General features: G+C 39.6%; 1 protein-coding gene across 2 annotated transcripts in view; it reads left to right on the top strand.

Moving 5' to 3' along the window:
* The window catches only part of gpat2 (glycerol-3-phosphate acyltransferase 2, mitochondrial), an 83256-nt gene that overhangs the window by 28935 nt on the left and 32289 nt on the right, over positions 1 to 22032 (top strand). For both annotated transcript variants that reach the window (XM_058070386.1, XM_058070388.1), the window contains exon 3: positions 21269 to 21375. In XM_058070386.1, the coding sequence (XP_057926369.1) occupies positions 21301 to 21375 (75 nt within the window). In that variant the 5' untranslated portion in view covers positions 21269 to 21300. The remainder of the gene's footprint in view (positions 1 to 21268; positions 21376 to 22032) is intronic.

Here is a 22032-nt window from a genome sequence, read left to right as displayed (position 1 = left end):
AACTTTTAATGTAACTGACATTTGTGGGCGTGGTTTTAAGCAACGTATTCAGTTTATAGACTTTCAACTACTGTGTCCTAGCGCCAGCGAGTCCGCCATCACAGTCCACAAGCAGCATATTTTTTCGTTGCTTTGCTTAGCCATGTTTGCGGTGGCAGGTGGGGACATGGTGGGTTTGTCAAAACAACACTAATGGCGAGAGGAACGGGGATCGCGGCATAGTCGGTCGTATCCCTGGGAGAGTCCTCGACAAAAACATAGCAGACTTTCCGAAGTGTGAGAGATTCTTTACCGTCATAATTTAACACATTTTGTAATGTTTCAACCAAGATTTTTGTAATCCAAATTTAATTTAAGTCTTGGTAGAGGTCTGCACTCTCTTGAACCCTCATTTGATGTTACGTTTGTTGTGTAAAGCCCTAAGGTTTATGTATTTGCGTCAATGCTGGACGCATTTGAAAAGCTTTGATGAACACGTACATGCTTTCAATTGACAGGGGAACTCTGCTGATCTCCCCACCTACTGTGTTCTCTCCCTGCCCTTAGAATCAACAAGACCTTCCTCTCACCCATTCGACCCCCAGTGAATCCATTGCATTTGCCCTTGTTTGCTCTCCATCGCCTCTTTCTTGTTGAAGTCTTTTTTTACCGTGACTTCTCATAAAAAAAATGTTTTGCTTCCTGGGAAAGTTAATCAATATGTCACATCAGCAATGCTTCTTCAACCCACTCACCCCAATGGTCTTTGCTCGAATACATTGCACTTGTACTTCATGTGGGGTGTTCATTGTGATGATCCATATCTATAAAATGCCTCCATGGAAAGTGAATCAATGAACTTTTTTCAGACAATTTGCCAAAGGTAGAGTTTATGTAAATTCTATAGCAAAATGCATGGACAGACAAATGAGTAATGGCACAGCATCCTCATGGTTCAATATGTATTAAGGACATGCTTCAGTTCATTTTGGTACAATAAGGGAACAAAGCACAAAACAAAAACTGCTTAGGTTGAATGCAGTTGCGGTCTGCTGACCAGTAATTCTTCAAGAAATAATATTACCGTCCAAATGTAGTCCACTTTTAGACACACGACGTGGGCTTGTGGAGCTGCATCTCAATGCCACATGAACACTTCTTGTCTCTCACTTGAAATGTGTGTGTGGGAAATCGGTACAGACCTTGCTATTCGGTTCAGGTACATACGGAAACATTAGTTTCAAATACTTATACGGTGGAACTTGGAACTCTGGAAACCCTTCCAGAATTTCTGACTCAAACATAGGCCAGTAAAATGTTCCCATTAGAAATAATACAAATCCAATCACCGTAATTTAAATTCTATCAGACACACAATTTTTAAAGCTACACCCACTAGTTATAGAGAGAAAAAAATGATTTCTACATAAATATATAAATTGTACTGGAGTAAGTCATAAAATGACATATAGTGGCACACACAAGTTTGTGAGGACTAGGCTCTTTATCTGACAGGAGCCAATCATAAGCTATGAGAAAACTCACAATCTTGGCAGGATGTCATTACTCAGTATAACATTCTGATTCTGATTCATGGTGTAACACCGTGTCACCTTAGATCAGTGCTTCTCAAATAGTGGGGCGGGTACCCCTGTGGGGTGCGCTGTGAACTGTCAGGGGGGGCCGTGAGAGTCGGGGATGACTTTCAATGATACACCTGACGCTTAGCACGAGAATCCGAAAGGCTTGTCTGTGAAGACACAGGCTGATTCTCTACCCAAGTTAAGGCCCTAACTCAGGGATGTCAAATTAATTTTCACATGAGCAGTTATGGCTGCCCTCGGAGGCCTACTTCTGTCAATATACTGTATATGAATATCAATATGAATATAACCTCGCGACAAACAAATACATTTAGAAGGAAAAATTCAGTACATTTACATGCGCTCAATATTCCGGTTAAGGTCAATATCCCGATTTCTGAAACATTTGGAATAACCCGTTTACCTGTGTGAGCATACAGTATTATTCCTGTATACACAGTAATTGTAGTCAATTAGGATATCTCGATCAAAACAGTGACGCACTGATAACGGCATGCGTGTCATTTGCCCTTCTTCCTGCATCTAAAAACAACCATCACCAGCATGGCGGATAATGAACAGGTGTCTCATGTATGTGTGTGGAAATTTTACTCAAGTATGCGTATGCAAGGAGACCCCAAATGTGTGTACAGAGAAAATGTTCAGACTTAAGTGGGGAGAAGTGGCGTACACACACATTCACATAGTCTGACTTTGTGCTTCACTTGCTGTCCTTATTTGCATATATATACAACTCCACTCCCATGTCACAACGTCTCCTTCAGTTGACCGTGAATGGCCAATGTAAAGTGGCTCATGAATGCTGCAGCCATATTTAATGACCCTTGATTGAATTTTGCTTGGTTCTTCAGAATCATGGCTGCTGAGAAGCCGAAGAAGAAGAAGCGTAACCGAAACTGGGGTGGAAATCTTAGTTGGGGGCCTGGAAGCCCATAAAAAATCATATTTGGAGGACATAGCAGTGGCATAACAATGTACGGCAACTACAAAGGTGGCCAGTGGCAGGTACATTCTCACGTCAAGTTGTGTACCATACTTAGTTTAGAAAACGGCATACTTTTTGGCCCAATTTTGTGCGTACACAAGCTTCATAGATGAGGCCCCACCCCGGGATCGGTAGAGGTTGCCTTTGATTGCGCTTTAATGCTGGTACTGACGCACCACTACTACTTGACACTAATATGCCTCACGTTCTTCATTAATGTTAGGCAAAAACATGTAGAAATGGAAAATGGAGCCGGAGCTATACGCATTCCATATCTATCCTATCCAAAAGTGTTTTGTGTGTCGCCATGGTTAGAATACTTCCTGTCAAAGACCCAAGATTCCTTTCGAATAGAACTTGCGCAGAACACAAATCAATATTCCTTTCGATGGGGATATCCCGATAGGCGTATACATGGCCAAATATTTAGTTTAGAAAAGGAGGAACCCAGGAGTAATATCCGTCTTTTTAAAAAACGGAATATGAGCATATTTGGGTTTTTGGTGTTTACATGGCCGTGCACAACCGAGTTGTTGCGAATATTCCCGTCATGGTAGGGTTCTTTGACTGCATGTAACGTAGTGTATGACACATATTACCAGGCTTTCGCGGGCCACATCTGGCCCCCTGGCCTTGAGTTTGACACCTATGTCCAAACTGATGTTAATTGTTTGTGAAAATACAAATACATTTTTTTAACAATTGCATCTGAGAAATTTGCCATACAAGGTTGGACAGCGGTGATACATTGGTTTCACTATGCAGTCTATGTAGCCACAGTTACATGCTGAGTTTAATGACTTTGCATCTGCTTTAACAGAAGCCGGACGGGGCCGTATAATGTGAAGAGATCATGGAGATTCATGGAAAGAGACTTAAGTCCTAATCAGGGTTAATACAGAGGTCACATACTTCCTCATATACAAAGCAGACAATGGATTTCGTGTTGTGATATCTTATTCCTCCTACTCCTTCGTGTCTCCTGTTATCACATTGCTTCCAAAATGCTTAATCCTTGCAGCATTTGCCCTGACTCACCAAATGTATCTCTGTATCCTTAGCCTCCTGCATTTCCAAATGCTGCTTTGTCACACTTCAGCAAAATCCTATTAACTGTTCACTTTTTAGCACTTTGATGAGCAGAAGGTGGGACTTTATTTATTTTTATTTTTTTACATTGACTGGGACTCCATACCTTATTTGTGTACCCAGTGACGCAAAGGTCATCCACTACACTACAAGACACACAAAGGGCTTTTTTTTTTTTTTACTTTACAAGCATTCATAAATCGAACAAGCATCCAACTTCAAAAGAGAACCTGATGGCTTGACCCCGATGATTTCCCTGCTGTCTTAATTAATTGTGTATTGAAATGCTCCCCTTCCATCTATTGCCTAAAGCTTCATACTTAATATGATATGTATAACATCCAATTTTTCTTTGTTGGATCCCATAGGTCTCGTGGCCCTGCTAACCACCACTGGGCTGGAAAGGAGTATCCATACATATACAAACACATACACCCACGGGTACTAAACAACAAGCTTCTAAAAGTACATAAAAACCAGAGGACTAGTCAGGCCTTTATATTTAGCATCATGGACACGGAAAGTAAGGTGTTCGTCTTACAAACCATTTATTTACTGCCCTCCCATCTAACTACAAGGAGGAATTTTTGAAAAACAAACAAACAAAAGAAACAGCACAAAGATGCCACTATTCAAAAATTCTGTTTATTATGTTCAGTGTTTAAATCACCACAGACAAAATATTTGATTATCAGTCAACTTTATGTAATTTAATAATAAGGGCTTTGTGTGGGAACACAGTTAACAGCAGTTCATTCAGCTTTGTTGTTTTCGCTCGAGGATATTGGTCAGAGAAGGACCCAATAAATGGAATGGATATCGAGAGCCCCAGATTCTCTTTCAGTCAGAGTTTAATGGAGTTGTATGTGATATCCACTTTACCTCGACGGTTGCACTCATTTCTACTGCTCAGACAGATGGTTTCCCATCAAGAGGAAAGCGTGGAAATTGTATGCTTTTGCCCTTTAATGTATTGAAAAGACAAATGTAAAACTGTTAACTGGGGTCAGGCTTTTCAGGTCACAAATGCAATGCCCACACGTTGGGTCAGTTGTCTTATACTGACAACTATCCACCTTTTCTGTAATTTAGCAACGTGATAAATATGAGCTGTACTGATGTATTGAAAAATTGTGTTATGGGTATTAGGAGAAGGACACACAGGACACACACATGGCATGTTAAAAATGTTAGATCTAATGGTTTTATTTTTGGTGGCCGCATGGTAGCGGAGTGGTTAGCATGTTGGCCACACAGTCAGGAGTTTCGAATCTCCACTTGGGCATCTCTGAGTGGAGTTTGCATGTTCTCCCCGTGTGTGCGTGGGTGGATTTTTATGTCTGAGATGTTTTCCCACATTCCAAAAACATGCATGTTAGGCTAACTAGCAACTCTAAATTGTCCATATGTATGAATGCAAGTGTGAATGGTTGTCTATATGTGCCTGGTGGGATAGGCTCTAGCGTACCCCCACAACCCAAGTGAGGATAAGCTGCAGAGAAAATTGATGCATGGATGTTTGTTGAAATGTTTTCTTCTTTGGACGACAAAGGATGTAACGGTAGTTTTACCAAGTCTTTTGAAAACATGCCCTACTCCAAATCCGCAAACGTCACTATTTGAAACTTTGGCATCGTTTAACACGAGAATGCAACATTCTAACTACATTTATAGGTCAGAAAAATGGAAAAAGCATAATAGGTCTCCCTTAAAGTGAGTAAGCACTTATTCATCTGTTGTGTTTGCTACTTTACATTCAAGATTGCTTAGCAGTTAGCATGGCTTTTTGTCGTCTCCTGTTGTCTTTTGCTTTGTGTATGTGTGTGTAGTACATAAAAAGACACACAGCAAAAACATGTGGTCATTGGCATCGTAGCTACAGTCATAAAAAAAAATTAGGACAACCCATGTTGACCTAGTTTTTTCAAACGACTATAAATAACATTTGTGGGGGGGGGGGGCCCTTAAGGGTTGTGCTGAAAAATGTAATATAATACAGATAATGTCAATATTTGATCATGTTTTAACAATTATTGACTCTTTTGCAAACAGTAGACGAATTACACCACTGGGTAAATGTATATTTCTTTCACATGACTATGACAAGATGAGCTATTTATGTTATCATTATATCTGTCCAAACAAATGTAGCTTTAGTTGTATTAGGCATTAAAGTGAACAAATAAAATGAGAAAACAATGGTGGTCTAATAATTTGTGTTCCATGACATGTGTTCCATATATGTAACTGACATTCAGTTATCTATAGCAGTGATTTTCAACCACTGTGCCGCGGCACACTAGGGACTATTATATAGTCAATATTGTGAGTTACTAGGTGATTTCCCTCTCTGCATTTAATCTGATACATATTCAATCAAAGATAAAAGTTCATGACTGGAATCCCGCCAGCACCAGTCAGCAGTTGTTGAGAGCGAACACTGTTGTTATTATCAAAGTATGCACTCATTCCTTGAGAAATATTTTCCCTTGACCATGTGAGTGAGACAGTATTGCAAGAGGCCCATGTAAAGGTATTCCCTGTGGTATTTGTACTTTCAGTATGCATTTTCTTTATGCCATATATTTTATATATCTCATATTTTACTGAGTTTGTATATGGTCGTCCAAAGACAGGGTGGGTTTTTGCAACGGTCATGTTTGGTGATTTTTTCCTATCAAGATTCCATGCCCCGTGGCCTTTTGGGAAAACTACAAGTTGAAAGAAACTAATTCATAATTAATATTTTGAACACGGACAGACGCACAGATGGCTATCAATGTGCCACAGGCTGCTGTTTGATGCTATATCCCCTGCTACTGTATGTTCCCTGGCTACTTACTATACTAAACGCACACAGGCCAAACTTAGGAATACATGATTAGAAACTGAGTTGTTTTTTTTTTTTGTTGTATGTGTTGTAGTCACAATTTTAATAAAGTATTCATGTCGTATCACAGGCACACAGTTTAACACTGAAAGAAAAAGTGGAAATACTAGATTTCCATTGGGCCATGACATCGTACAGTATAACATTGTTTTTCATGTTTTTGTTTTGCAATAAAACGGCTTATTATGTTTTGTATGTGTTTTTTTTTCCAATATTGTATTCGGGGCTTGAAGTATTACGGCACTGTGCCGGATGTCCGGCCCTTAATGATAATTCAGGGGAGAGGAAAAAAAAACTTTCCAGGGCCCTCCCTCAAACAGCTACTCTGTAAGCTACGCACGTTTGCAGTCACGCACTGGTCTCGTGTTTATGGAAGATTCAGATTATGAATTGGATGACAGCTTGTTTTGTCTGAGGTGGACACAAAAGGAAGCTACATTGTGAAATACTCCTTGCTAACCGTTGGTTGGTTTTGTACAGGTAATGGTGCTCACAGAGGTCCAAGGAATGCTCAGGTCGTTTGTGTGTATCCTCAGATACTTGGCAGAATTAGTGGGGACATCGCTCACCTCCTTGACATTTCTGGAGACACTGTGCATATGGTGGCAAATTCTGCCAAGGCTGTGTTGAGCCCATTCCAGTCAGAAGTAGAGAAGTAAAGTTTGTTTCTAGCTTTTTCTGGTCTTTAGTAATCACCAGTAGGGGCTTTTTGTGTGTGCAGGCATTGAGTGTGTGCACGTGTTTGATTGCATTCAATTTTCCCCCCAATGCGTAATCTCTTCAATGCTACAAAACTCCACGCCTTATAACTTCCTGGTTGGTGTGCAGCCTGTATTTCTATTGGAAAGATACATGCCCAGCTTTTATAAAAATGCACTTCTGCCACCTTACGCTTGTTTTTCCGACTTAAAAGTGCATCAAACATGCTCTCTTTTATTGTGCAGATGTGTCAACCTCAAAAAACATAGAAATACGCCATGGATAGCGAATGAGTTCATTTGTCTGAGTTTCACATGTCCTAACATGATTAAATGATGAAAATTCACAGTTCAGGTAGGTCATCTTTGCCCAATTGTTTTTAGTGTGTATGTGTCGGATCCAAAAAATTCAGGCTCAGGATTTTCTTTTGTTTTACTTTAAGCCACTATTGTTGTATTATGGTACGATTGTTACTATTGGACTTAACCTTCTTTCAGCTATGTTAAGTCCCAATTGTGTATTTGCATTCTGCAGCTGGCTGAGTCCATCTCTTGTTAGCCTTTTAAGCCCTGGCTGGCAGTATTTTAGCAAACAGGCATCTGGCGTCAAATATGCAACATGGTCTTGTTGAAAAGATTTTTGATGACTATTTCATTAAACGCTGTCAGTGAGCCATTAATTAATTACAAGTCTAATCAAAAGACTGGTCACCCTACAAACACATTTACATATCCTGTGATGAAGGCAGTTTGTATTTCCCAAGTGGAGTGCTTTTAATGAAAAGTGTCAGCCTTGGGAGATGCTTTGCATTAGAGTTAACGTATTAAGTTACTTAGCATTTCACAGCCTTCGTCTATGTGCGCTGTGCTCACTTTCAGTTAAATAGACGACTACCCGAGACTCCTGCACGCCAAAGGCTGGGCTAAACTCTATTTGTTTATGAAGTTGGATGCATGACTACATTGTGAGGCGGTTACACTTTTGGTCTCTCACTCATTGGGTTTGTGGAACGCCTCTGATTACAAATACATGTAATGTTACACTCAGAGTACACAAATACTATAACACTACACATTGAACAGTCCCACATATCTACAGTGTGCGGTTATTTGTCCTAAGGCCCTTGATGTTAATGCCAGTAGATAAGGGATTAATGCACCAATGAGACAAATTGATGGAAAAGATTACCAGATCATGCCCTGAACTTTATACTGCATTGATTAGTGTCCATGGAGCAGAATAGGCTGCAAAAAGATTGGACAACATTTCAAAAACACATCCCGCTGTTTTCCTGACTGTCAGCACAGAGATCCTGGGATTCTTGCTGATGCCGGCCAGTGAGATGCTATGATTCAGACTAATTCGATTTGGAATCTACTGCAGACAACTTTGCCTGATCATCTGCAATATCGCCACGGACAGGGCATATTATTGCGAGGGAGGAAGCCAGTCAAGCTTCATCCCAGATAAATTTCTTCCTTTATTTATACCAATAGCACTGATAAGGCCAGTTCGGTTCTTTATTACTATCATTAGTTTTATTGGTGGTGTTAATGCCACGCTGTGTTATTTTGGCACAGTGAAAGCAGAGAAGATTAGTGGATCAATCACAGTCAGATTGGCTCCTGGAGGATAACTATTGTGGATGAGAAAGAGAAATGGCAGGCACAGTAAGCAGAAAAAGGGGAGATAAAGAAGAAGAAATTATATGAATGGATTAAAAAAAAACTGGGCACGGAGGAGTTTTAAGTCTTGAGACTGAAGCCAAGTGGAAAGAGGATGGATTGCTTTGGATAGTGTGATTTGGTTCTAAAACTGATTTAAAAGTTGGAGGAAAAACAAAGTGAAGCAATAAGCAACTTCTTCCAGAGAACGAGTGCTACCGAACAATGGGTGCATATGTATAGTGTGTGTGTGTGTATGTGTGATCTACATTCAGTGTTGAGGTTTACTATCACTCTGAGGCTGTTACTCAAGCTCTTAGCTGTAAGATATACCAGGCACGTATTCGGCACGTCTAGTTTTGAACCTCTTGTTTAAAATCTACCATAATCCGGTCGACATTTTACCTCCATGGTTTTATTGATTTAGAAGAATAGCTATGCTATTAATACAAACACAACTCCAAAGACAGATAGATGGTGAAATATAGCTGTGTATGTTGTCAAATAACAAACATTGGAGGGGCATACTGTAGTTTTGTATTTATTTTTGTTTCCTCTCCTCAAGACTGCAAACCAGTTGAATCAACACCACCTCTGCTGGTCGACACCATGTAGTGCAATCCATTTAACTTCATATATAGCTGAAAGAAACAAACAAATAGTGGGTATATTCTTGTGATCATGTATTGATTATGTATTCTTGTGTAACCTGTAACTACAGTACATATTATATTGTGTTGTATTGAAATAACTGAAAACATTTAAATAAACATTTAAACAGTTAATAATACATTGACCCGATTAGTAAAAATAAATATACATTACTATTACTATCTCTAAGCACGGACCATAAATATTATTTTTATTGGAATTTGGAGATTCTTTCTTGTTTATGTACACTGTTTATTTGGATTGCCACATCTTAAATGATAGTGAAGGCTGACCTCTAACAAGCAGTAGATGTGATGTAATGCCTCACAGGTTCGTGCTTTGTCTTGCTGATCTGTGATCATTCAGCCTGCATTTACTGTGATACGGCAACCTATTTTTAAAGACCCAGTCGCAGTATCTATAACAGTGCAGCACCAGGTTTCAGTGAAGAACGTTAGCTCAAGTTCATAAATAGCAAGTAGGGCACTTTTGAGTGAAAATGTCACTCAAAACGGGATTAGAATGCCACAGAAAGATGATAATCATGGGAGTGATAGTCTAGGGAGTTTCTGAGTTGTGATATGAAGAGAAAATTGAAGATGATTAGGAGGAGAACACAGAGAATAGGTGATAAGGCATCACTGGCCACAGAAAGACGGCAGACATGCTTAAACAGTGATGTGAGGGGAAGATAGTACGTCACTGAGGAAACAATGACAGAAGATTAACCAAAAACAAAGACATCCAAAGATGTTTCTGAATGTTAGACTTCTTGTTTGCATTAGAAAAGTAAACAGCTGGAATTGTTATTCCCATTCTCCATATGTGGACACTCTTTTTAAATACTTAATAGCTGATTCAGATGGTGTGGTGCTTTACATGTACGGCTTTGAGGTCTGTGTTTTTTGAGAGGTCAACACAACGTAGTATATGCGCAACAGTGAGCGTGTGATTTTAAAAGGTGGTTGATGGTAAGTGACGTGGGATGTCAGCAAACAAGGAGGGTTGTCTGTGTTAGCTCAGGTTTGCGTTATGTGGATAAGTGACTGTGATTAAAAGTAAAGTAATTGTTTCCTCTGCAGGGTGGCTGGAATTACCCTTAGCGATAGCTTGAGGAGCTCAGAGTATAGCCATTCCTCCTTCACATGGAGAGGAACCAGTTGAGGTGTTTGGGCATCTAGTCCGGATGCCTCCCAGGTGAGGTGTTCTTGGTAGACCTTTGTAGGACGTGCTGGAGGGGTTTTTTGTCTCACAGCTGGCTGAAGAATGCCTCTGTTTACCCCCCCACAAGAATTGGAAACCTTGAAGTCTGGCCGTTCTTACTGAGACAGCTACCCCTTGGCAGGAAGAAAATGGAGTAAAATGAATGGATAGATGGACAACACACGGCCATTGCTGTCTAAATTAGGGATCGACCGATATGGTTTTTTCGTGACGTTTTTTTTCCATCACCCTTAGCCGATGGCCGATTTTGCACATATTTTGCATGCACTTGACATTCATGTTTTCTATTTCAAAGCAGGTGGCAATATTTCAACTAAGTTTAACTGTTTAAAACGTACCCTTGTTGTGATTCACCACTCGCAACTGCATGTGTTGCAGGGTCCTCTGGCAACACAAACCTGCCTGGCGCATGCCTGTCTGTAAATCATGCGGCGGAAAAATACATCGGCGAACCCACGCGCTTATCGGTCGATACCGATTCAAGTAAAGAACGCAAATATCGGCCGGATATATCGGTGTATCGATGTATCGGTCGATCCGTAGTCTAAATAGATGACAAGTCAAGCAGATGCCAATAGAATTGTGTCACGCCAACAGTCAAGCATGCAGTTGGTAGCATCCTGATCTGGGAAACTGAGCCGCATGGCAGTTTTTCAACATAACAAGCTCCAACACACCTCCGAGATGTCAAGTGTTTTGTAGAGGAAGGTGAAAGTGATGCAGTGGGCAAGTTTGTCTCCAGACTTGAACCCAGCTGATCAGCAGGGAGAAGGTGGAGGAGTGCAAGGTGTCTTATACATCAGCTGTACACTAATGTTGATGTTCTTAGGGAAGGGCAATGTATTGTATGCTTTTTTTTGCATTTTTCAGAAAGCAGCTGAATTTGGCTCTGCCTTTTTCCGCAACAGTATAAATACTTGCACGTGAGGTGACAGGACAATGGCCTGCAGGGAGTTGGCCTGTTCACCTCACCACCTTTGTATTTGTTTGGGCTGGCGCATCAGGATGTTTTGTTTTGCTACTTTGGACACGGGAGGGATTTTTGTGTGTGAGTGTTTTTTTAATATGTATAGACTAATATAGACCAATATTTAAATTTGTTTGATTATCTGAAACATTTAAGTGTGACAAATCAGGAAGGGGTCAACAACTTTTTCACACCACTGTCGTTGCTGAAGTGTGAGGGGTGTACAAGGAGAAGTTCAAGGAGAACTCGGAGCAAATCTTTCTATATGTGGGTATGTTGCCCAACCACGGCACATCTGAGTGAGCAAGTTAGTTTACTGCCAGCAGTGTCCTTTTTTTTTTTTTTTGCTGTCAACAACATCAAAGTGTGCAAATAAAAACCACAGCTGGCTCCTGTGTCATCCCCGCCAGCAACTGGTCGTGGGGAAAGGGCTTTAGCAAAATAGTTGAAGACCATCTACTTCTTTCCTCCAGCAAAATGTTGCAACTTGGCGTGTACAAGTTTGGACTGAGCCATCCACACACACGACATGCTGTTTATGCATGTCACAGAAGTGCTCTGTTATACAATGTTTTGCCAACGCTTTCCTGTTTGTTTACCCAGGCGTTGAATTACTTGAGGGCGCCATTCAAATAATGTATACCTTTCTTGCAGCAATATGTTTTTTGATGAAACTTGATTACATCGTTGAGAAATTATTTATACCAACACTGCACTGACATAAGGCATGTTGTGATGAAAGTCATGAAATAACCAGTTTGTGATAAAAAATTCTTTTCTTTTAGATGTGTGTATTGCATATTGAAAAAGCCATATAAATATCTTATTTCTCTTAGCACAATATGTAATGGTTTTTTTTTTACTATCCACAATAAGAAAATGTTTTGACTGTCCTTATCTGGTCACATTATTTGTAGTACTTTATGAATGTTAGGGATGAAATTTTGTCAGAGTGGCCTGCACATACAGTTGAACCTCGGTTAGTGTCTTCCCTGGTTAGTGTGTTTTTCAGTTAACATAAAAAATGTATGTCACAAATTGCCTCGGTTTGAGCTCATTCCCTGGTTAGTGTACAATATGACGCGTGTCTTGTAGTATTATTAATACACTGCGTGAGTCCATCTGTATTCTTAAAGTTTTTTGTTTTTTTCAGAAAACGTCCTTGTTAGCATCCTATTCACTAGCGAACAAAAAGGCAGCCAGAACTGGAAGCTACGTTGCCCATCTATGATGTCTTCAGCGTTTTCTGATTCCGATACCGATCATCCAAGAGTGATATTGACCAATTCCAATCACACGGATTAACTTTATTTATGATGAGTACTATTGGGCAGGGGTGCCGGACAGTACACTGAAAAAATTCTGGAGTGACATTTACTTACAATGAACGCTGAAATCATCACACAGCCAATTATCTCAAATTATACTTATAATAAAAAAAAATGTATACATATAATTTACAGTATATAATAACAATATCTATTTTAATGTCCCAGCACAGCAGGTCATTGGCCAACGACAGCCATAAGTGCCCAGCTGCCATGCCTGGTGGGTCACCAGGGGGAGCTCATTGGTGCCTGTAACGTGTGTATTAACAACAATAATACTTCATTCATTGTTTCTACTGTAAATTACACAGGTCATTTACATAAGATATTTCCCCTAAATGCAATCGGTATGTTTTTAATGCCCAGTCACATCAATGAATACGTGGTGACATTAATATACAGTATGACCCGCTACCTACCCCAGACAACCATCATGGCGACTGAGGACTCTAGCTTTTTCTCTCAGGAACACCTCCTGGCTGGCGCCACACATTTCATTTACCACATGAGAAGACTAGGACGAGTTTAACCTGCCCATGAATACAAATACATTCAAGTACAATCCTGACTGTGTCCCATTATTCATCTGTAGGTCACCAAACAAGGCTGCAAGCACACACAATGCACTTTAACGCAATTCTGTCTCCCATATAATTAACAACTTGTATGTCCTTTGAATTTTACAATGCAGTGTAATCACTCCACTATACATCACTCCCAGCCAAGCCCATGTGTACTTAATGTGCACATACGGTGTATTCCATTGAGACTGCAGAGGCCACAGGGTATTAAAGCCTTGCAGACTATTGATTCCACTTTCATCACCACAAGCAATTTATTAGACTTTAAGTATCTGTTCTTAAATCATGCACAATGTTCACTTGTCAATTTTACTACAGTTAATGGAAAATCAACTTTTCAAAGTGACTCCAGTCCATTGTTGGTGCATGTTTGTCCTCAATGGTTGTGTTCTCTCATTTTATGAAGTGGCAGAGTGGAGGACATCAATGCGAGGAAGTTCAACATGTTTGTGGGTCAGAAAAGCTCTTGTTCCTTGGTTGATTGATTTTATTTAGGCTTTCCTCGACTTCCATTATTTTAATCTCACTCATCCACTCAACACATTGATTTACTGTTGGGTCTACTGGCATAAAAAAAGGACAGTCAAGCCTGCAACTGAGGGATGCTTGATGTATTCCCCATTTTATTGTGCACATGGGGCACAATTAGAATTTGATGCTGCATATAAACCGCTCCTGGCCATTATTATTAGCATTTGTAATTACACTTATAAGCACTCATTCAATCCCAGCCATTTGTTGAAAATTCAACCGCTGCAGTACCAGCCATTGTAGACGATGTTGGCAGATGTTCTATGGGTGTATAAACATAGAACCTACCACAGTAAAGATTAGACTCTGGTCTTTCACCAGAAAAAAAAAGTTTGTTAGAGAACCATTTTCTGTTCTCTAATTAACAGTAGAACAGAGGTAAGTTTCAGAAAACATCAGTTCCCAACAAAAAAGGGAGAAAAACAGCTTTTTGTTAAACGATACATTTTAAGCATAACTTTCACTCTGTCACAAATTGTTTGCCATTGTGACAGCTCAAATATCTAAACAACTGCATCACAACATAACACCATGAATGGTTGTTTTTCATCAAAATAACAATTTATTTACAAATATAACACCATGACATATTGACAATTTTCACATTTGGAACTACACTGCGTGTGTTTGTGCATGTATTAAAATTTCCATACAATGTGTAACCTTTTGCACGCTACACCTCTCCACACGCTGTCTCACTTCCTCCTTGCTGCTGAGCCCATTAACACATGGAAAAGATCCATGCCAAGCTCTAATCAATTGCAGATCTGCCACCTTGTGGTCATTTTCATGGCTTAAAACGTGTCCTTTTTTGTTGTGCACTTGCGTCATCACATGCAAAATCTCATGCAAAAAAACGTAAAAGATGTATATTTGGAGTAAGACATAAATATGTCTTTGGTATTGAATGAGTTAATGTGATTTTCCTGATGACGTGAATTTTACTGGGGTGTGTGTAATTACAAAATTGCTCAAATAGAGGCCGGATATGAAGAGAGTACTATGCCTTTCATTTAAAAAATGGAAAATTGCTTGTGTATGGATGGAGCTATACATGCTGCTGTTGACTGATGGATGGAAAATTATTACTACCATGTTACAATGGGAACAGAATGTGTCACTATCTCACATTAGTAGTTTCAGTTTTGTTCTTTGATCCTTTCAGGATATCTTACATTCTCCAATTATACACAGTCTCATAGGGTCGCCGGGTACTTGGCCGACAAAGGAAAATAACCGCTGGTGTCTCTAATTAAATAGAGGCAGGTCAAAAAAACACTGGCATTGAAGCAAACCTGATTCCGTTTTTTTTTAGCTCCACAAGATGGCAGAAGCTGCATTTGAAGTATCACGAGTGGACGGCATTTATGGACCTCTGCAGGGACTTTAAAGAGGACCTATTATGCTTTTCCCACTTTTCTGACCTATAAATGTTGTTAGAATATCATATTCCCGTGTTTAACAATGCCAAAGTTTTAGAGAAGGATTTTTGCGCATTTGTGTGGCTCTTAACACTCTGTTTCAGAGAGTTCCGTGTGACGTCACAGGGAGCCGGACTTCCTTATATGGGAGTGCCAGGGTATGCCCAGCACTCTTTTGTGAAAGATTTCACCATGTTCGCACCATGTTTATTTTGTGTACGTCAGCGGATGTCTGTGTAGCATTATAGTGTGTGCATACAGGGACCGTCTTACCTGCATGCATGCAAATTACAAGCTCAGCGATGTCTGGGGTTGCTAATAGACGTTTTCACCACAATCAGTGTTTTTAAACACAGATAGCCCTGCAAAAAATATGTAATGACCACATTCCCAGTACCGATGTTGTGCGAAAATTGTCTGCACTCGGTAAACGCAGCACCCTCACGTCTGGCTTCTCCTGAGCTCCTCTGCACCAGCCGTGCATACATTATCATTCTTTTCAAGTAGCTCTCCAAAGATTTCATTCATTTAACAACTCCTTTTCCGACAATATTAGCGGGGTTTGACAGTTGTCCGGAAGTAATCTGTAGCGCTTGGGAGTATGACCAACTGCAGCGGAGTGGGTGTGCCCAGAGGCGGGCTGTGGTGGAATAATTTAAAAAGACAGTTTTGGAAATGCAAGGAAATACAGCTGGATTGGTGCAGATTCTGGAAGATCTAGAAAGCTTTCTGCGTGTGTTGCTGCTCTATAGGAGTCCGCATCTTAATATAAAGGGCTGAAAATTAGCATAATAGGTCCCCTTTAAAATGTCACTTGTACGTACTTCTGTGTTGTTGGTGTGAATCTCATGCATGTTGTGCTTACCATGCTCACACTCATGTTATTAATGCTGGCTGAGCAGTTTGCTTCTTACCGTCAAAATTGCTGCATTGTGCATTATTCTTGTTAATAAATGATAGGGCTGCAGCTAACGATTATTTTCTTCGTCTAGTAAACTGAATCTTGTTTTGATTAATCAAGTAATGTGTTAAGCCCAAGGCGTACTATAAATCCATTGTGAACGAAACACAGTAGTTTAGTGTGCAACATATCTGAAAAGAGGCAAAAATGTTGATCACTGTTTTCCACAGCGAGCTAGTTTTTTCTAATTTCTCATGCGCTTCAAATTGATATTAAAGGGAAAATAAAATTGCTAATGAGTTTTTGCATTTTATAAAAAACAGCCCCTCTGCAATTATCGCCTGTGTCCTTCATGTGGTTTAGATAAATACATGCCCTGTCTTATAATTACAGCATTTTAAAAGTATTATTTTACTCTGGATTATTTTGTCCTCAATGCTGTTTTTCCATATGTGTCATGCTTGACCCAATTTCTTATACAGTTCCCCATCAAGCTTTGCATAATCTTATTGGCTGATGGTGTTTTTCACCTGCATACAATGTCATGCTGTGTTCCTGTTTGTGTGGTAAACATTTGTTAAAAACCTGTGCTGACATAGCTTTGCAAATATTGCATCTAGAGTGTGTTTAATATGCAAATGTGTGAATGTGTGACTGTAGGGCACAGAGTGCTTATGGGCTTGTGTTTTGGAGGTTGGGATAGGCAAAGCCATGGGCATTTCATCACAGCATCACAGGTAGTTTTGCTCTTCAGCAGTGTTACGTCTGGGAGAGATGAAAAGCTGTTATAGGTTAAATCAGAACGTAGAGGATTGTTTGTAGCAATATTAATAATTGCTTTCTTTAATCCCATATGAATTCAACATATTTTTGCCCTTCTATCTGCCTGATAGAAATATGGGGATAAGTCATTATTATCACATCTTTTGATTTCAACCTTTGCTCTTCAGTGTAATGATCAGAATCTGCCTGTCAAAGATTTTCCCTGATTTTCCTCTTGATTCTTCTTTCAAGAAACCCTTAAACATGTTTGTTGGGCAGCCATGATGGATTCCAACCCTTACTGGAAAAGAGTTTGACTTAATGCCAGCAATACGGAACAAGCTCTGACACCAGTCCTACAGCGGTCCGCTACCCAATACTCCCAGAGTACTCCCCATAGGATTCCTTGAGGAACATGGTCAAATGCAAGTCCACAAAACTCATGTTGGACTGTTTGAGCAAACTCTCAAATGCATTCTCAAAGACTAATGAGGTGTATTTTTCAGAAAATTAATAACACATGCAACACAGTGGGGGTGTCCTAATTGTTGTCTACTGCTTTCGATGCAACGCTTATCCTGATCAGGGTCACGGCAGGAGCTGAAGCTTATCCCAGATCATTGTCCGCAATGTAAATGAGTGTATTACCAGTGGCTCCACATCTCCAGTTCCAAAATATTTTGAAAAAAAATACAACGTAATCAGTCTTTTGTGTTAACTAGGTTAACCCAAGCTAACAGTGTTAAGGCTTCTTGATATTTTTCTATTCATTGTCTTATGTAGGCCACATTTACTACCTATTTAATATATATCCCCTGTCTCTGTGTTTAGAGCAGACTCCCAAGTGAGACACGCTCCCTCCTGTGACGCTGGCTGCCATTAAAAAGGGGGAACTAATAAAGGCTGCACTCACCCACACAGGTGTTGGCAGTTAATCTGGATAATTAGGCCTGATGTTGATGTTTGGCAGAGCGATAATGGGAGTTGCATCACACCATGAAAGTCAATATTTAACAAAAAAAACAAAAAGCACAGTGCCACGGATGCCAAGTTAAGTCAACAGCTCTCTGCAGCAAGTAAACAAAAGTGTTTCAACAGCATCACAATTATTTTAATGTTTTGATACATCTATAAAATACACTACTGGAATTGAGTAGTCAGAAGGAATTCAAAGTTGGACTTTTTTTTTTTGTTTCATCTTTATGTACTCACTGAGATTCAATATTAAATTTAAATAGTTCTAAAAGCCTGAGCACAGGTTTGTTAAAAGCCAAACATCATTTTAGAGTCTTCCACCATCAATGCACCGTAAACAATGCAGCGTATAGGAGGAAAAATCTGAGGGTCAAAACGAGGATAAAAAATTCTTGTTGTATGGACTGTGAAGCATTGGATGCAACTGTGCTTCGTGAGTCCCAGCTACTGATGTGCTGATTGATTTTCTATATGTGATCTCAGCAGTGTTGACGCATCCACTGCATAGTTGTATGCCTATACAGTATTAAGATTCTTTTCAAAAGGCCAGGTTTACTAGCACACCATAGATAAAAGAGCATCATGTCAATGTCCCAGTGGTGTTCTCCGCATACTCGGCACAATCCCCACTCCCCACTGCATTGCTGAAGAAGCCTCTGGGCTGCTTTTAAATAATGCAATGGATCACCCGGTTGTTTTGTTTTGCTAGATCATTATCTATTTGAAACCTACCGGATATGTTCCTTATTTTCTTTAAAAAAAAATGTTTTCTCATCATAACATTTTATCAAGGCAACACTATTTTTAAGGCAAATCAAAGACAAAATTGATCCCTTTTTATATTTTCCAATATCAGTGCAAACATTTAATTCATTGTATTTTATTAATCCTATTATAGTATAGCTGATTGACAGCATCAGATCAGTTTGTGCGCAGTTCACTTTGAGTTCACACAGGTGTTTTTGTTGTTGGACCAAAGGCTGTGCATTAAAAAAATTCAAGAGGAAGTTCAGACATTTCACCCAAAAAGAATTCTGGTGAGCACCCTCATGTAGACCATGCCAACTTTTATAACTCTGCCTCTTAAAAGCACCTGAATCCGCAATGATTCCAATTCAAATGTTGCCCACTGATTGCTTTCATATTGCACAGTTTATCCAGTCAATGAAATCACAAGATGTACTTTTAAGGAGCGCATTTCCAGTGTCCCGGTACAGAATATAAGACCCGTCTTTCTTAAATTTTGGTCAATATGGCATTTCAAAAGTCACAATCAAGCAGAATGTTGATGAGGGGTATAATTGATGATCACGATCGACCATGTGGAGGAATCTGTGATCTCAAGTTGAGTATATGTCAAAATGACCACTACTTTAGCATGTTTAGCATGTCTGCTGCATGAACCTCTTTGTTTTCAGTTTTACACAGGCCTGGCCTTGGAATACTGCAGTCTATAGTTGTTTCCATGTGGTCGTGTTTTCCCTCTCGGAAGTGGATTATATAACCCCATTAGAGCCTTTTGCTTATTCTCTCACTGTGTAATTTGGAGTTTCATACCCTTTACTTGGTGTTTTGCTGCCACATCCCCTCCATCAACTCCTGCACCTGCAAAGCATCACTGATTCCCGCCAACCTCTTATCAGTGAATTTTCTCCCACTGGAGTTGATAATGAATGTGGGAACTTGAGCCAGGAGAAATGGAGCATGTCCCTATGGGGTAAGCTTGGGTTTCAATTAGCTAAGTAATGGGGACTGAGTGGGATCAACAGAGAGAGATACAAAGACCCAAATGTAAAATCTTCCATTGAACTTAATAAGACTCATCTCAATGATGGGTGTAACCGCTAAGAGGTTCATAAGGAGATCATGTGAAGTATCCTGGGATTATTATTCCTCTGTCAAGTGACATCTTGTAATTTCAATCTGCATTATTAAAGGTGTTCATTTTGTTTATGGCTTTGGGTGAATTTATGTGATCTCTTATGAACTACTATTTCCTTTGCTCAAGTTTTAATACGGATTCCAAAGTGTAAATTAGTCTATAAAAAAAAGAAAACAACTGATTTTGATCTGATCACTTCTTTACATGCTGACGGATGTTACAGAAACAAACAAATTATAATTACCTTGTTACTATTATTAATTTAATAATTTCACATGTCAATTAATTCTATTCATAGACACCTCCACTGCACTTAATATTAATAGATACAGTATAAATGTAAGTATTAGTAGCATATCATACTAGTCTAGTCACATGGCTCGTCAGGTGTGTACTGTAAATGCTCTAACTAACAACTACAAAGAGGACGGGACCGTTAATTGGAAGCAGCTGTTATTTTTGAAATTGGAAAAGTCATAATATATCAATGCATCCATTTTTTACCGCTTATCCTCTCTGGATTTTCTACTTAATTCTAATGAATGCATTTGTATTAGTTGCATGGCATAAGCATAGTGATTGAATGTCACCATATGTTACATGTGCCTAAGAAGCCTGCTTTTGAACAAATTTATAACCCAAATTTATATCCCTCTTGCGGGAACCTTCCCAGCTATACCTGATGATTGCTGTTGTGCTGTAGTTCTTTCATTGCAAGCCCAAAAATCAAAAGTTGCCTCCAACTGAGTGAAATGAGCCAAAACAGCTGCAGGGAAAGTGGCAGTAAGAGTCAACCCTCTCTTTGCCTGCAAGGACGAAACGAAGAGAATTTCTGATGGTGGAGGCGGACGAGTGCCGGTTAGCTGGTTGGAATCGTATCTATGGGCAAACAATGATAGATCGGTGAGTGCTCTTATAAAACACTTACCTACAGAGGGCCAGAGGACACAATTCTTGTTTTGTACACTGAGATTATGAGACCACACAAGGGTGCACGGATTGTTTTTTTTCTGTGCGTTAGTCTAAGCATATAGATAAAAATATGCTTTAAAGTTAAAAAAAAAAAAAAAAAAGTACTGCCCACTCACATGCTGCGTCCATTTACATAATTTCCTCCAATCTTTTGCTTTGGTAGATCACTGCATTGAAGGCTACGTGGGATTCATCATGGTGCAGCAGTTGAATGGCGGGTCAAATAGAGACGTGATGATTCCCCCGGCTAATCAACATAAAAGACCTGCTGTAGGACCTTTCACTGTCTTCACTGCCTTGTTATGCATATACATTAGAGTCCCAACACGTTGCTCTTCACTTTCACCAAGAAATATGCATGCATTGCTTTTGGCTTCATCTAAGGGAGCATTCGCAGTCGTCGTGTTTTGGTTCAGTTAAAATAAACTCTGGTGCATTTGCTGTGCCGGTGTAGTTCATTCAACCCAAAGTACAAAATATATCATAAAATCAGCCCAATCATGTGACCAAAAAGAAGACAAAAATACAAGTGTACAGTAATTGCTGAGCAAATGTTTGGTCCAGAGCAGCATACCGAACCACAAGTGTGAATGCAGGCAGTATGAATCAAGGACATCTCATGATAATGAATGTCTCAACAACAACAAAAGCCAAAGAGGCTACAGAGGCTATATTTGCTATATTTTCCAAATCTTTCGTTTTCATTTGATTTTGCTTTGTTTATAATGAAACTATACTGTAAATGTTACCCTCCAAGTTTTTGTCTTTGTGTTATTTCTTCTCTCTGTGCTCTTTTCCATTTAAAGATACAACTGAAAGACCAATAACTTGATCCACGAATGCCACTACAGTCATCTGTAGTCTATATATTATGTATACTGGTGTAGTCTATTTATTATATTGTCTCAGCAATACACTAATTCAGTT

The sequence above is a fragment of the Doryrhamphus excisus genome, chromosome 4 (genome assembly GCF_030265055.1).
Source record: "Doryrhamphus excisus isolate RoL2022-K1 chromosome 4, RoL_Dexc_1.0, whole genome shotgun sequence".
NCBI lineage: Eukaryota > Metazoa > Chordata > Actinopteri > Syngnathiformes > Syngnathidae > Doryrhamphus > Doryrhamphus excisus.
The sequence above is the reverse complement of the archived record's forward strand: the minus strand, read 5'-3'. Positions and strand labels throughout refer to the sequence as shown.